Source organism: Pseudorca crassidens, chromosome 6 (genome assembly GCF_039906515.1).
Source record: "Pseudorca crassidens isolate mPseCra1 chromosome 6, mPseCra1.hap1, whole genome shotgun sequence".
Classification (NCBI taxonomy): Eukaryota; Metazoa; Chordata; class Mammalia; order Artiodactyla; family Delphinidae; genus Pseudorca; species Pseudorca crassidens.
In genome coordinates, this window is record NC_090301.1 from 46,333,564 (window position 1) to 46,345,514 (window position 11,951).

An 11,951-nucleotide genomic window follows, 5' to 3' on the forward strand; every position below is an offset into this window, starting at 1 on the left:
CATCATGGCAGCTCCTGGCAGAATATAAGTGGATCCTGAATTCTGAAATCTATCATAGACCCTCTAAATGGAAGCTATCCAAATTGTTATTAATGGCAAGATCAAGACAGAATGCATTTGGTTATTAAATTACTTTGGAAAAGAACAGAAGTCAGGTTAGCGTCTTTTTATTCGATCTTAAATTTCTGTGAATAATTATAATCTAGACCAAAATATCACATTGTGCAACTACTTCAAAATCTTTATATTTTCTTTCACTGTAGATATCAAAGTCTGGATTTTGAATAGGTGAGTGACTGTGTTTATCTAGAATAAATATGTTAATTGAAAACAGTCAAGCTTATCTCCTCACAGGGGGCAAAAATATTTCTATTTCCTCACCTTTGGAGATTGAATCAAATGATAATCAAGGACCCAAAACATCCTTGGAGCTAAAATGTCCTTGAGAAACCATCTGCTTCATTATTTTAATTCTGTTGTTTATGCTAAAATAACCCAATGAGAGTCTTAACTGCTTAGAGTTTAAATGATTTTAGAAGAAATAGATTAGTTTATGTAGTGGGTATAATTCATGTTTCTGAAGAGTAATGACATTATGAAGACTCCCCAACTGATGATAATTTATTGCATTATTAAATACATAATTTTTAAAATTTAAAATACAACATTCTTAGTGATTAATTTCAAGCTTTAACCCCCTAATCAAAATATTCTTACTTCTCTATATTGACCTGGGTCAAATGTGAGTTGTGTTTGATGATCTGTGTAGGTAGTGATTAAAACAGGACAAATAAATGAGATAGACAAACAGCTGTCATCGGGTCAGTCATGGACAGACACTTTCTGAGTAGGAGCTGCTATCTGGTAAGAGGGACAATTCAAGTCTGCACACCAGATGCCAGGCTGTCAGAAAGCAGCATTCCACACATCCTCTGATTCAGAAGTCACAAAGAGCTTCGGGTAGAGGCAATCTGATGCCTGGGACAATTTAACAGGTAGAAAAACTCTTTCTGATGGATCTGTGCTGTCAACTGTCTGTTTGCTTTCAAACTAATCCCCTGCCTTCTTCATGCTCTTTCTTTGGCAAACTGTTGGCAAAACATGCTCTTTTCAGTGGCAAACTGTTGGAAGACTGGGTCGCCAAAGGAATACAGACGCTGCAGTACCTCTCTCCACCAAAACTGTGGTGTATGCTCCATGGTTTCAGATCCCACTGGAGAGATCATTTTGGTTCTAGCTTTCACAAGATGTTTGAGGCTCCTGGCCTGTGGTAACAGAGACACATCCCTTGTTACCTTTAATCTAGGGACTGTAGCCCCAGATATCCAAGCCAACTTTTGCTCAAGTTGAAATGGCATTGATTTTGTTATGGGGCCAGTTTTACTCTAGGTTTTAAGCAAAAAGAAGGATGATTTTGCTCCCTGTCATCAGAAAACTCTCTCTGTCCCGGAATAAGGCACTTTAGGTAGGGCATTGCTATTAAGACATAATAACTAACATTTGAAAAGAAGTGTACAACTTACAAGTACATCCATATTATTATTTTCAACTTACTGTGGGCTAATGACATCTTGTGTACAAAATGCTAAAGTGAAATTGATGTATAAATCATATCATCATACTTACACATATACTATGAAGCATCTGTGGGTGCTTTCTGAGGATAATTTTTCAAAGAATAGCAATTTCCTCTGTTTTCTCTGTTTCTCAAATCAGGCTAATTGCTTGTGGGGTATTTCATTTGTTTCTGAACATAGGTGATGACTTTGGATGACTCATGGAATTAGAAGTGGTGGCAACTGATAACCATCTCGTCATCTCATATTCTTGGCTGTGGATTAATGAGAATCCACAACATACCTATTGGAAAAGCTTGCACAATATTGGACTCAATTAGAACATATCTCTCCTAGGTTGTTAGAAATTTCCTCTTACTTGAGCCATTGTTGGGGCAAAAAGACCTTGACATTTTCTAAAAAATTAAGCACACATTCTCACCAAGTACATTTTAAATGTGATTTATGATGGCAATAATCATGCACTGTAACCCCCAAATGGGGTGAGGCCAAACATAAATTAGACTACATGATTTTGAATGATGTTTTATAGATCCTAGGAGTTTCTTTTAAAATCAGTGTCTAGGGCTTCCCTGGTGGCACAGTGGTTGAGAGTCCGCCTGCCGATGCAGGGGACATGGGTTCGTGCCCCGGTCCGGGAAGATCCCACATGCAGCGGAGCGGCTGGGCCCGTGAACCATGGCCGCTGAGCCTGCGCGTCCGGAGCCTGTGCTCCACAACGGGAGAGGCCACAACAGTGAAAGGCCCACGTACCGCAAAAAAAAAAAAAAAAAAAAAAAAAAAAAAAAATCAGTGTCTACACACCTAGTCAAAGACTAAATAATACAAAAATTTTTAATGTGATTTCAGTTCTTGAATTGACAGAAAATGTCACCTTTCTAAAATGTTTTATCATAAATTATTCCCATAGTATTCCCACTGCTTCTCTTATATGTTCCAGAATTTCTCTTTACATGAGACGTTATATCAAGACACTCTAATATTTAAATACATAGAAGGCAGGAGGTTATAAAATTGTGTTTATCAATTTAAGATCTTTTTCATTTTTTTCTCAAATTGTTTTATTTCTCTTTTAGTCTATTCACCTGGGGTTCACTTGCCATCAAACCACTTCTTGCTTTTTTGCACAACCTGTTTGCCTTCATTGCTACTGGATTCCTCAAAGTTCTGTTTTCTGCCAGTGATGTACATTTAGCAAATCCTCTTCATCTGCATTTGCTGTACCACATCTCACTATTTGGCAAAGCCGCTAAAGCTCTCTTTTATTGATTCCTGACCATCCACCAATTTACCTGCAGTACTGATTTACCAATAATATCAAGCAGTTTAGCTCTGCTACTGAAGAGTACCAGCTTCCCCTCACTGACAGGAATTCCAGAAGGAGCTAAAAATTATCATTGGGCTGAAACCATTTTTCTGCTTCGCCTTAAGGAAATGAGTTATCCTTTCATTACCCTAATTGCATGTTTTTTTTCCTTCTGTTTTTGAAAGTGGTTGGTCCCATTGACAGACCAGCCTGTCTGTCTGGTTTAAACCTGTAAATGTTTGATCTTTCCTGCCTTTAGCAATATTCCTTCCTTTGCAAAAATATCTAACTCATCTAGAACTGATGGTTCAATTCACAAGAAAACTTTATTACTAAGCCAGATCATCTCTTCTGAGCTTTTCCAAAGCTTAAGGTTAGAATTTGCTATACCTGATTCCCTGCGCTTTAAATTGTGATATGTTATATCATTCAGAACTTTAGTCAGGGAAAGAACTCTTTCTCAGCTTCAGTTTGTGTCATACAATGAGTAAGGATTTTGCTCATCAGGACTTGTTTTGCAAAGTTGAATACTCATGAACAAATGATATGTAAACAATGATAATTTTTTAAAAAATTGATATGGTTAATAAATTTTCACAAATTAAATTGTTGAATAGTGGTTGTTTGTATTATGTACAACTAGTTTTGTCACATAAAGAGTAATCCCGGCACTTTCCTTTAACAAATGTACCTACTTTTACATTTATTGGAGAAAGGTGTCAGTATAGTGGACACTTGGAGATTGGTTAAACATTTTCCTGGAATTGAAATACATGAATTTTGTTACTTTAATTCATTCAGATTACTGTTTTACATAAACATGCCACAAGACTAATCTATAAACAATAAATATGAAAGTTTCAGATTAACTATCATATATGGCTTACCATGTTTTCTTGATGTTTTTAGAATTTTATGGCCCCTCCTGGTGTCTGAGCCCAGCAGACAGAGGATTATGTCAAGCCAATGAGAGTAGATTCTACTACAATTCAATCATTGGGAAATGCCGCCCATTTAAGTACAGTGGATGTGGAGGGAATGAAAACAATTTTACCTCTAAAAAAGCGTGTCTTAAGACTTGTAAAAAAGGTATAGAGGACATTCTTCCTATTAATTCACTAGTGTTTAAGATAATAATTATATTGAAATTATGAATGAATTTTAATCTATGAAAGTATGAAATGAGTTCTATTTATGATAAGAAACAGTATTATTATTTAACTAAGTGTCTCCTTTTCAACTACATTTTGATAATATTGCCAGATATGTTAACTGTAATTCCTTTTAATGTGTCTTCATAGAAAAAAATCAATTTTAAACAAAATATTTTATTCTTTTAATATTTACATACTAAGCTTTCATTTTAAAGGATTATACCAAAATATCTTTAAGCTTTCTAATGCACAAAACTTTAATGTATTTATTTTCTTCTGACAATAAAAATGTTGCATATTTATAGAGTATTAATATGTAAATAAAAATCTTCTATAACTCCACATAGCCACATGTCCACTTTAATAAAATGAGTATTATTTTGTAGCTCAAGGTGAATAATAAAAATCAATAACGTTTACTCATTTATGCAAAGTGACATCCTTAGAAAGAGGTTGTTTACACAAAGATATAGACAAATTAAAGACTTTTAAACCAGTTACATGTTTTTTGGTTTTAAACATTAAAAGATAATTTGAAGAAATTTTAGATTAAATGTTTTATTATGTTGTTACTTTATCATGCATAAATTTATTTATCTTCCTTTTTAGGTTTTATCCAAAGAATATCAAAAGGGGGATTAATTAAAACCAAAAGAAAAAGAAAGAAGCAGCCAGTGAAAATAGTATATGAAGAAATTTTTGTTAAAAAGATATAAATTTGTTACATTACAACATTATTTCTACTAAATATTTTGGATAAAACTTTTCATTATGATTCCTATTTTTTCTCACCTGAAATCTTTTTAATGAATTTTTCATGAATTTTCTATGCATATATTACCTGCTCTTAATGCATTTGCATCAGAGTTCCTTTACTTATCTGGTCAAATTGCTTATTCTATGGCTATAACTTATTAACTGTCTACTATGAACTTATTATTCTCTCAATCCCTTTCTAACTATCTGCCATAACTACAATTTATCATACAACTGACATCAAATCAGTCCCTTTTACCATTTGGTGATCATCCTATTTGAGAATATGTTGTCACTTATTTGTTTTGATCATGTATACAATTATATTTTTTACAGCCTATGTCCAGATTAAGAAATACAACTATTAAAGATCAAGTGGTTTTGGGGTTTCACATCTAAAATAGTGGCAAGCATCTTCTTTTGATAAAGATCACTCAATTTGGAAAGATCACTCATTTGGAAAGAGCTGGTAATAACAGAATTCTGTCATGTGATTCCCTCCCTAGACATACTTTTTCTCCTTTTGCATTAACCAGTACCTTGAACAATCTTGAGCCAAACCATATCTGAACAAAGAAAGTCAACTCTACGTCATGTGCCTGCCTGATTTTGATTGATGTAACTTTTATTTGCTTATGGCTCATCATATCAGTAAAGACGGCTGAATAGCTGTGTGTTAAATACAGATCATGATAAGAAAAGACTTGGTGGGAAAGGGAATTTCTTAGTGGCAATCAAAAGGAAATTGTTTATGTACTTCCTAATTTTATTGCTTGACAAACTTTTCTCTTACCAAAAATAGCAAGTATATTTAAAACTCCTGAAACCTATTCATTTATAATTAGGCTTTGCACACAAAGCAACCAGTAATTCATGCTTTTAAAACAAAATCATGTTATTTCTGTAGAAAAGGAAGAGAAAATTATCAGCAAGGAAGACTCTACTAGAAAACATATGTGTTATTCACTCTCAGGCTTTTAACTAACATTTCTCTGGAGTTAATTCACTTTATCCAGATCTATACCTTTCCTTCTCTGCTGAGTCATGTACAGTCTGACATCTCAACAGCCTTCTAGATATTTCAGATTCTATGATGTTCACTTCAAATTTCACATTAAAATTTGAACTTGTCATCTAGAAACAACTAACCACTTTATCCATTTAGTTTAGCTTAATTACTTCTCTCTAGCAATAGTATCATAATTCTGCCTGCTCCTCAGGTTTGAAAGTTTGAACCCATTTTGATTTCTTATTTTCCCTCATATACTACTTCCAATCAGTTTCTAAACACTAACGCTTCCTTTTTCATAAAGTTCATCTAACTCCCAGGCTGTTTACATCTACTTCATTCTTCATATCATTATTAATTTAATTCTTTTCTTTTTTAAATTTTTCCTTAAGCTTTATTTTTTTAGAGCACTTTTAGGTTCACAGCAAAATTGAGAGGACATTTCAAGATTTCCCAAATAACTCTTGACCCTACACATGCATGGCCTCCACCATTATCAACATCCTGCAACAGAGTGGGACATTTATTACAACTGATGAAACTACATTGACAAAACATAATCATTCTAAGTCCACAGTTTACATTATAGTTCACTCTTGGTGTACATTCTATGGGTTTGGACAAATGTGTAATGACATGATTCCACCATTTACAGTATCAAACGAAGTATTTTCACTGTCCTCAAAATCCTCTTTGCTCTACCTATTCACTCCTTTTCCTTCCCCAAACCTTGGAAACCACTTAAGAATTAATTCATATATTTCTCCACCACTCAAACCTTCGATGACTCAGTAATTGGTACTTAACCCCACCCCATCCCTCAATTTTGATATATTTATATATATTTTTGCACTTACCTACACTACTCTTTCATGACTATTTCAATTTAAAGTGGTATTCACTGATCACTGAATATATGTTTAATTACTTAGTTTATTCATGCTGATTTTTTATTTAAAAATATGATCCCCTCCAGACCATTCATGTGAAGTCAGGGTACAGCTGATGTGAACTATAAAATCACTGTATTTTGAGGCATAATATGAAAAGTTCTAATATACACCCTATGGCATAAAAATTATATCATTGAAAGATAGTGTCAATTTGTTCACTTAAGAAAATTTCTATATCTTGATTTCAAATATTCATACATAAGTAACTGCCTTAAACTGAGTCTCTGCTGTGGAATTTGGAACTTTTGGAAATCAAAATCTCTTGTGAAATATTCCTGTTATCTTTTATACATGGATAGCGATAGCTTTAAATAAAGGGTAAAGTCTCCCTAGGTCAAGTTGCAAGTTGCTACCAAGGACATATAAACAGCACATTGGTGAGTTGACTATTTTCGCCAACAACTATTCATGGCTTCATTACTTAGTCAAGAAAGACACACACTGAGAGATGGTTTGCAATGTTTAATGCATGTGAATATTATGTTTACTGTGTTTTTAAGTAAGATTGTCGCTGGTGGTATTGTTTTCCCTTATTTTGCATAATCAAATGCATCTAACTGTGAATTTTATATAGAATTACATTATACAGCATATAATGCTTATTTACCGACTTTGTTTATTCTCTGTTCAAAATTAACCATGTATGCTGAAAATTGCTCAAATGATTTTATTTTTTACAGTATAAGAAATAAAATATATTATCCTGAATAGTAAAGTATGACTGTTATACTCATGAGTTTTTTATACTTCAAAAAATAAAAATTAATGCTCTTCAGTTATTCCAAAGATAAAGAGTTCTAAGACAAAGAAAAAAATTATTCCACAAGCTCCACTCTCCTTACCTCCTTTAATTGGAATTTGCTAATAATCCTTTCAGTTATAAATGGGCATCCATGTGTTATGATTTCTTACTCAGCAAATTAGTGTGCTATGCCTTATAATCCATATATTCTACATTTAATTTATTCCATATATATTTCTACCAATCATCTCATATTTGTACAAATATATTTAAATATATATCATATGACAATATATTATATAAATGACTTCCGATCCTGACTATTGAAGGAGGCCTGTCCAATTTTTATACCAGAAGAAGGAAGAATATGACATTAAAGTAACCAATTATTTAGGGGACTTTCTGATTTTTTCACCAGCTCTTCCTGCTCTTGTCTCGTTTTCATGAAGTTAGCGTTTGTATTTACTCTCTCCAATTTTTGACTTTTAGTTCTTTCTCAAGGACTTGAACATGGACACATCTTAGTTGCCTTCCCTGCATTCTGCTTTGCAGAACCGGAAACCTTGATCTTGTCAGCCGCTCAGGCCCAACCTCTGAACTATTCTAACCACATAGCTGAAGTCTTGGCTAGGATTATTCAGACCACTTTTAAAGGGAGTAATAATACATGATAATTCATCTTACCAAAGAGAGAGAGGTGCACAGGCATTTAATCATATAACGTAACAATAAATAAAATAGAGCTTTAGGACAACAGGTATGATCTCCTCATCAATTTGCTTACAAATGAGAAAAACTCTGGCCCACACAGTCTGAAACAAAACAGGGATATTTTTTATCACAAAAATTGAAAAAGTCAAAGGTATCTGACTGCATTATGGTTGGATTCAGGGCCTCATATTGTCATCAGAATTCAATCTATCTTCACCTCTGATTCTGCTGCCCAACATTTTTTGCCTTTATTTTCTAATCTCACAGGATTTCAAGATGACTTCCAGAATTTAAGTCCCACATCCTCTCAGAGTAAAGTTTTCTAGAAAAGTTTGTACTCTCTTACCTCAAAGAATTGAAATAAAGTCCTGACCTCAGGCATGATCCATGAAAGAAATAATTGATAAGCTAGATTTCATTAAAATTAAAAGCTTCTGCTCTGCAAAATATCAAGAGCTTAGAAGGCAAGCTACAGACTGGGAGAAAATATTTACAAAACATACATTGGATAAAGGACCGTTATCCAAAATATACAAAGAACTCTTAAATCTCACCAATAAGGAAACAAATAACCCTATTAAAAATGGGTCAAAGACCTTAACGGACACCTCAAAGAAGATATACAGACAGCAAACAAGCTTATGAAAAGATGCTCCACATCATATGTCACCATGGAAATGCAAATTAAAACAACAGTGAGCTACACACGTATTAGGATGGTTGAATAAGGTACACTTACACCACCAACAGCTGGAAAAGATGTGGTAAAGCAAGAGCAACTCATTCATTGCTGGTAGGAAGGCAAAACAGTATAGCTACTTTGAAAGACAGCATGGCAATTTCTTACAAAACTAAACATACTCTTACTATACCATCCAGTAATCATGCTCCTTGGTGTTCCCAAAGGAGTTGAAAATGTATGTTCATGTAAGAACTTGCACACAGATACTTATAGCAATTTTATTCATGATTGCCAAAACTTGGCAGCAACTAAGATGTGCTTCAGTAGCTGAATGGATAAACTCTGTTACATCTAGGCAATGTGATATTATTCAGCACGAAAAAGAAATGAACTACTAAGCCATGGAAAGACATGGAGGAACCTTAATGCATATTACTAAGTGAAAACAGCCAATCTGAAAAAGCTACATATTGTATGATTCCAAATATATGGCATTTGCCTAGAACAGGCAAAACTATGGAGACAGTAAAAATATCAGTGGTTACCAGGGGTTGGGGGCATGGGGGAGGAAGAGATGAATAGACAGAACACAGAGGATTTGGGGGGCAGTGAAAATACTCTGTATGATACCATAATGATGGATACATGTCATTATATATTGTCCAAACATAGAATGTACAACAGCAAGAGTGAACCATAATGTAAACTATGGACCTTGGGTGATCATGTGTCAATGTAGGTTCATCAACTGTAACTAATGTAACATTCTGGTCAGGGATAATGATAATGGGAGAGGCTATGCATGTGTTATGGTAGAGGAGACATGGGAAAACTCTACCTTTCCTTCAATTTTGCTGTGAATCTAAAACTGCTTTAATAATAATAATAGTAGTAGTAGCAGTAATAATAATAATAAAAATCTTAACTTAAAAACAAAAACAAATCCTGGCCTCCCTCTCTTTGACCCAAATGTCTTATGGCCAGCCTTGAGCCAAATGCCATGTTTAGAGAAATGTAACTTTCTGACTGACCAGATTTGATTCACAAATTTAGTCCCAAATATCTGGTTGGTATAAGCACTATCTGAAATATGTGATCTGACTGGCAGGGCTGGGAGTAGAGTGAGACAAGTGAGACACTTGCCTCAGGCACAAAGTTTGAAGGGACATAAACAAACTCAGTAAGATAAATATACTGTAATGTAGTATTTTTATAAATCAAAAATAAAGCAAATATCCATGATGAAAATATAAAATTTTTTTAAAGACAGGGTCAGTAACCGAGCCATATTGTTATTTGAGGCAAAAGGAAAAACCAATAATACTGATGATTTACAAGAAATATAAAGATGGTTCAAATGCGATTGTTGTTTAATGTAATGAAAAAATATTAATAAAAAGTATAAGCCAAATTATCATTTTCAATATATAAAGAAAAATCATTTGATTAAATTTGATACTTGTTTTATGATTTAAAAATTTAGCAAATTTAGGAGAAGAGACCGTCCTTAATCTGGTAAAGGATATCTACCAAAAATTATATAATACTTCGGAGTAAACTTTTAGAAACATATTCATTAAACTCAGGAACAGGAGCAAGATGCTCTCTATTACCATTGCTATTAACATATCCAGGCTTAGTTTTACAGTCAAAGCAAAAAGACAAGAAACAGAAATTAGGTATAAATATTACCATGATATTAGTTATTTGCATATAATATGCTTGTCATAATTGAAAATCCAAGAGAATCTAAAACAACAGAACACTGGCGTTCAGCAAGATTACTTTATGCAATTTTAACATATGAAATCGATAGTATTTCTGTAGGCTAAATAGGAAAATAGCAATAAAATTAAAAATAAATTTAAAAAAAGAAAAACAGAAAATACATACTAGTGACAATAGAACAAAAACCCTAATCTACTTAACAGTAAATCCCACAAAAGATGTGTAAATGACCTTTACAGAAAAACCCCACAGAAAAATTCAATATGTTATTGAGGGATGTAAAAAAAGCTAAATACCTTTCTATTTATTGTAACCCTTATAATTAGTATTTGCAGAGAAAGAACACTAGATTATGAAGAAAAAACACTAAAATACAATAAACATTTTTAAAATTAAGAAATTGGAGAGAAAAGTGATGAAAATATCTAAGCTATAGAAGGAAAAAGCCATAGAAAAGGAAAATGGGAGAGGAAAAAAAGAGTAAGAAAATTCGGAATTCAATTCAAGAGCCCAAACTTGTTGTAATAGAAGTTCTACAAAAATAGAAGAGATAAAATTGAGGGGAGGGAAATTTTATGGAACTAACATGTTTCCTTTATTGAAATGGGATATTGTATTCAACAAAGGGAAACCTACCGAGCACACTCCCTACACACACACACACACACACACATGCACACACGAAATTTCAAACACTACAGATGAGAAAATTCTAAAGAACAGGGGAAAATATGGAGGAATAGGTCACATACAGAGAAGCAGAAATAAAAAAAGGAATTGTGCCTCTCAATGGCAAGAATTGACGGAAGCCAGAAAAAAGTTGGATGTGGAAGTCTGAGGGATGAGGAATAGCTCTTTACTTGTTATACACATTTAGTACTAATTGATCTTTCAATTATGTGCCTGGAGTGCTTTGCTGAAAAATAGATGTTAACTAAAATAAATGTAAAGTTGTTTAAGGCTTTCACTTTCCATCAGAGGCTGTGGGGAAAAGTTCTGAAGTGTGAACTAAGAGATATTGTTTATTATACAAATACTGACACTACCTGGTGGATGAATTTGTTTGTCATCTAATTTGTTTACCCCACATTTACTCATATTTAGAAATAGTGTTTTGGACTTGACTGCTTATAAAAATTCTTCCAGTTTGGCATTTTAGAATTTTATAAAAATGTTCTCTATTTTAAAGCCTCCAACACCGATACATGGTGAGCCAAAACAAATGTGAAGATGTTCTGTGACTAAAAAACAAAAGTCAACACTGGCCAGGCTCTTCTGTTGGTAATAACCGCATTCCATGTAGATTAAGGAAGTCATTTTCAGTGGTCTGCTA

At 33.5% G+C, this 11,951-nt stretch overlaps 1 protein-coding gene across 5 annotated transcripts in view; it reads left to right on the forward strand.

Moving 5' to 3' along the window:
- Positions 1-7,473, forward strand: part of TFPI (tissue factor pathway inhibitor) — a 67,410-nt gene extending 59,937 nt beyond the window's left edge. For 4 of the 5 annotated variants that reach the window (XM_067741251.1, XM_067741249.1, XM_067741253.1 and 1 more), the window contains 2 exons: positions 3,793-3,972; positions 4,647-7,473. In XM_067741251.1, coding sequence (XP_067597352.1) covers positions 3,793-3,972; positions 4,647-4,753 — 287 coding nt within the window. In that variant the 3' untranslated portion in view covers positions 4,754-7,473. Of the gene's footprint in view, positions 1-263; positions 289-3,792; positions 3,973-4,646 lie in introns of all 5 variants that reach the window. The other variant, XM_067741254.1, reaches the window with a different exon arrangement.
- Positions 7,474-11,951: the final 4,478 nt, after the last annotated feature.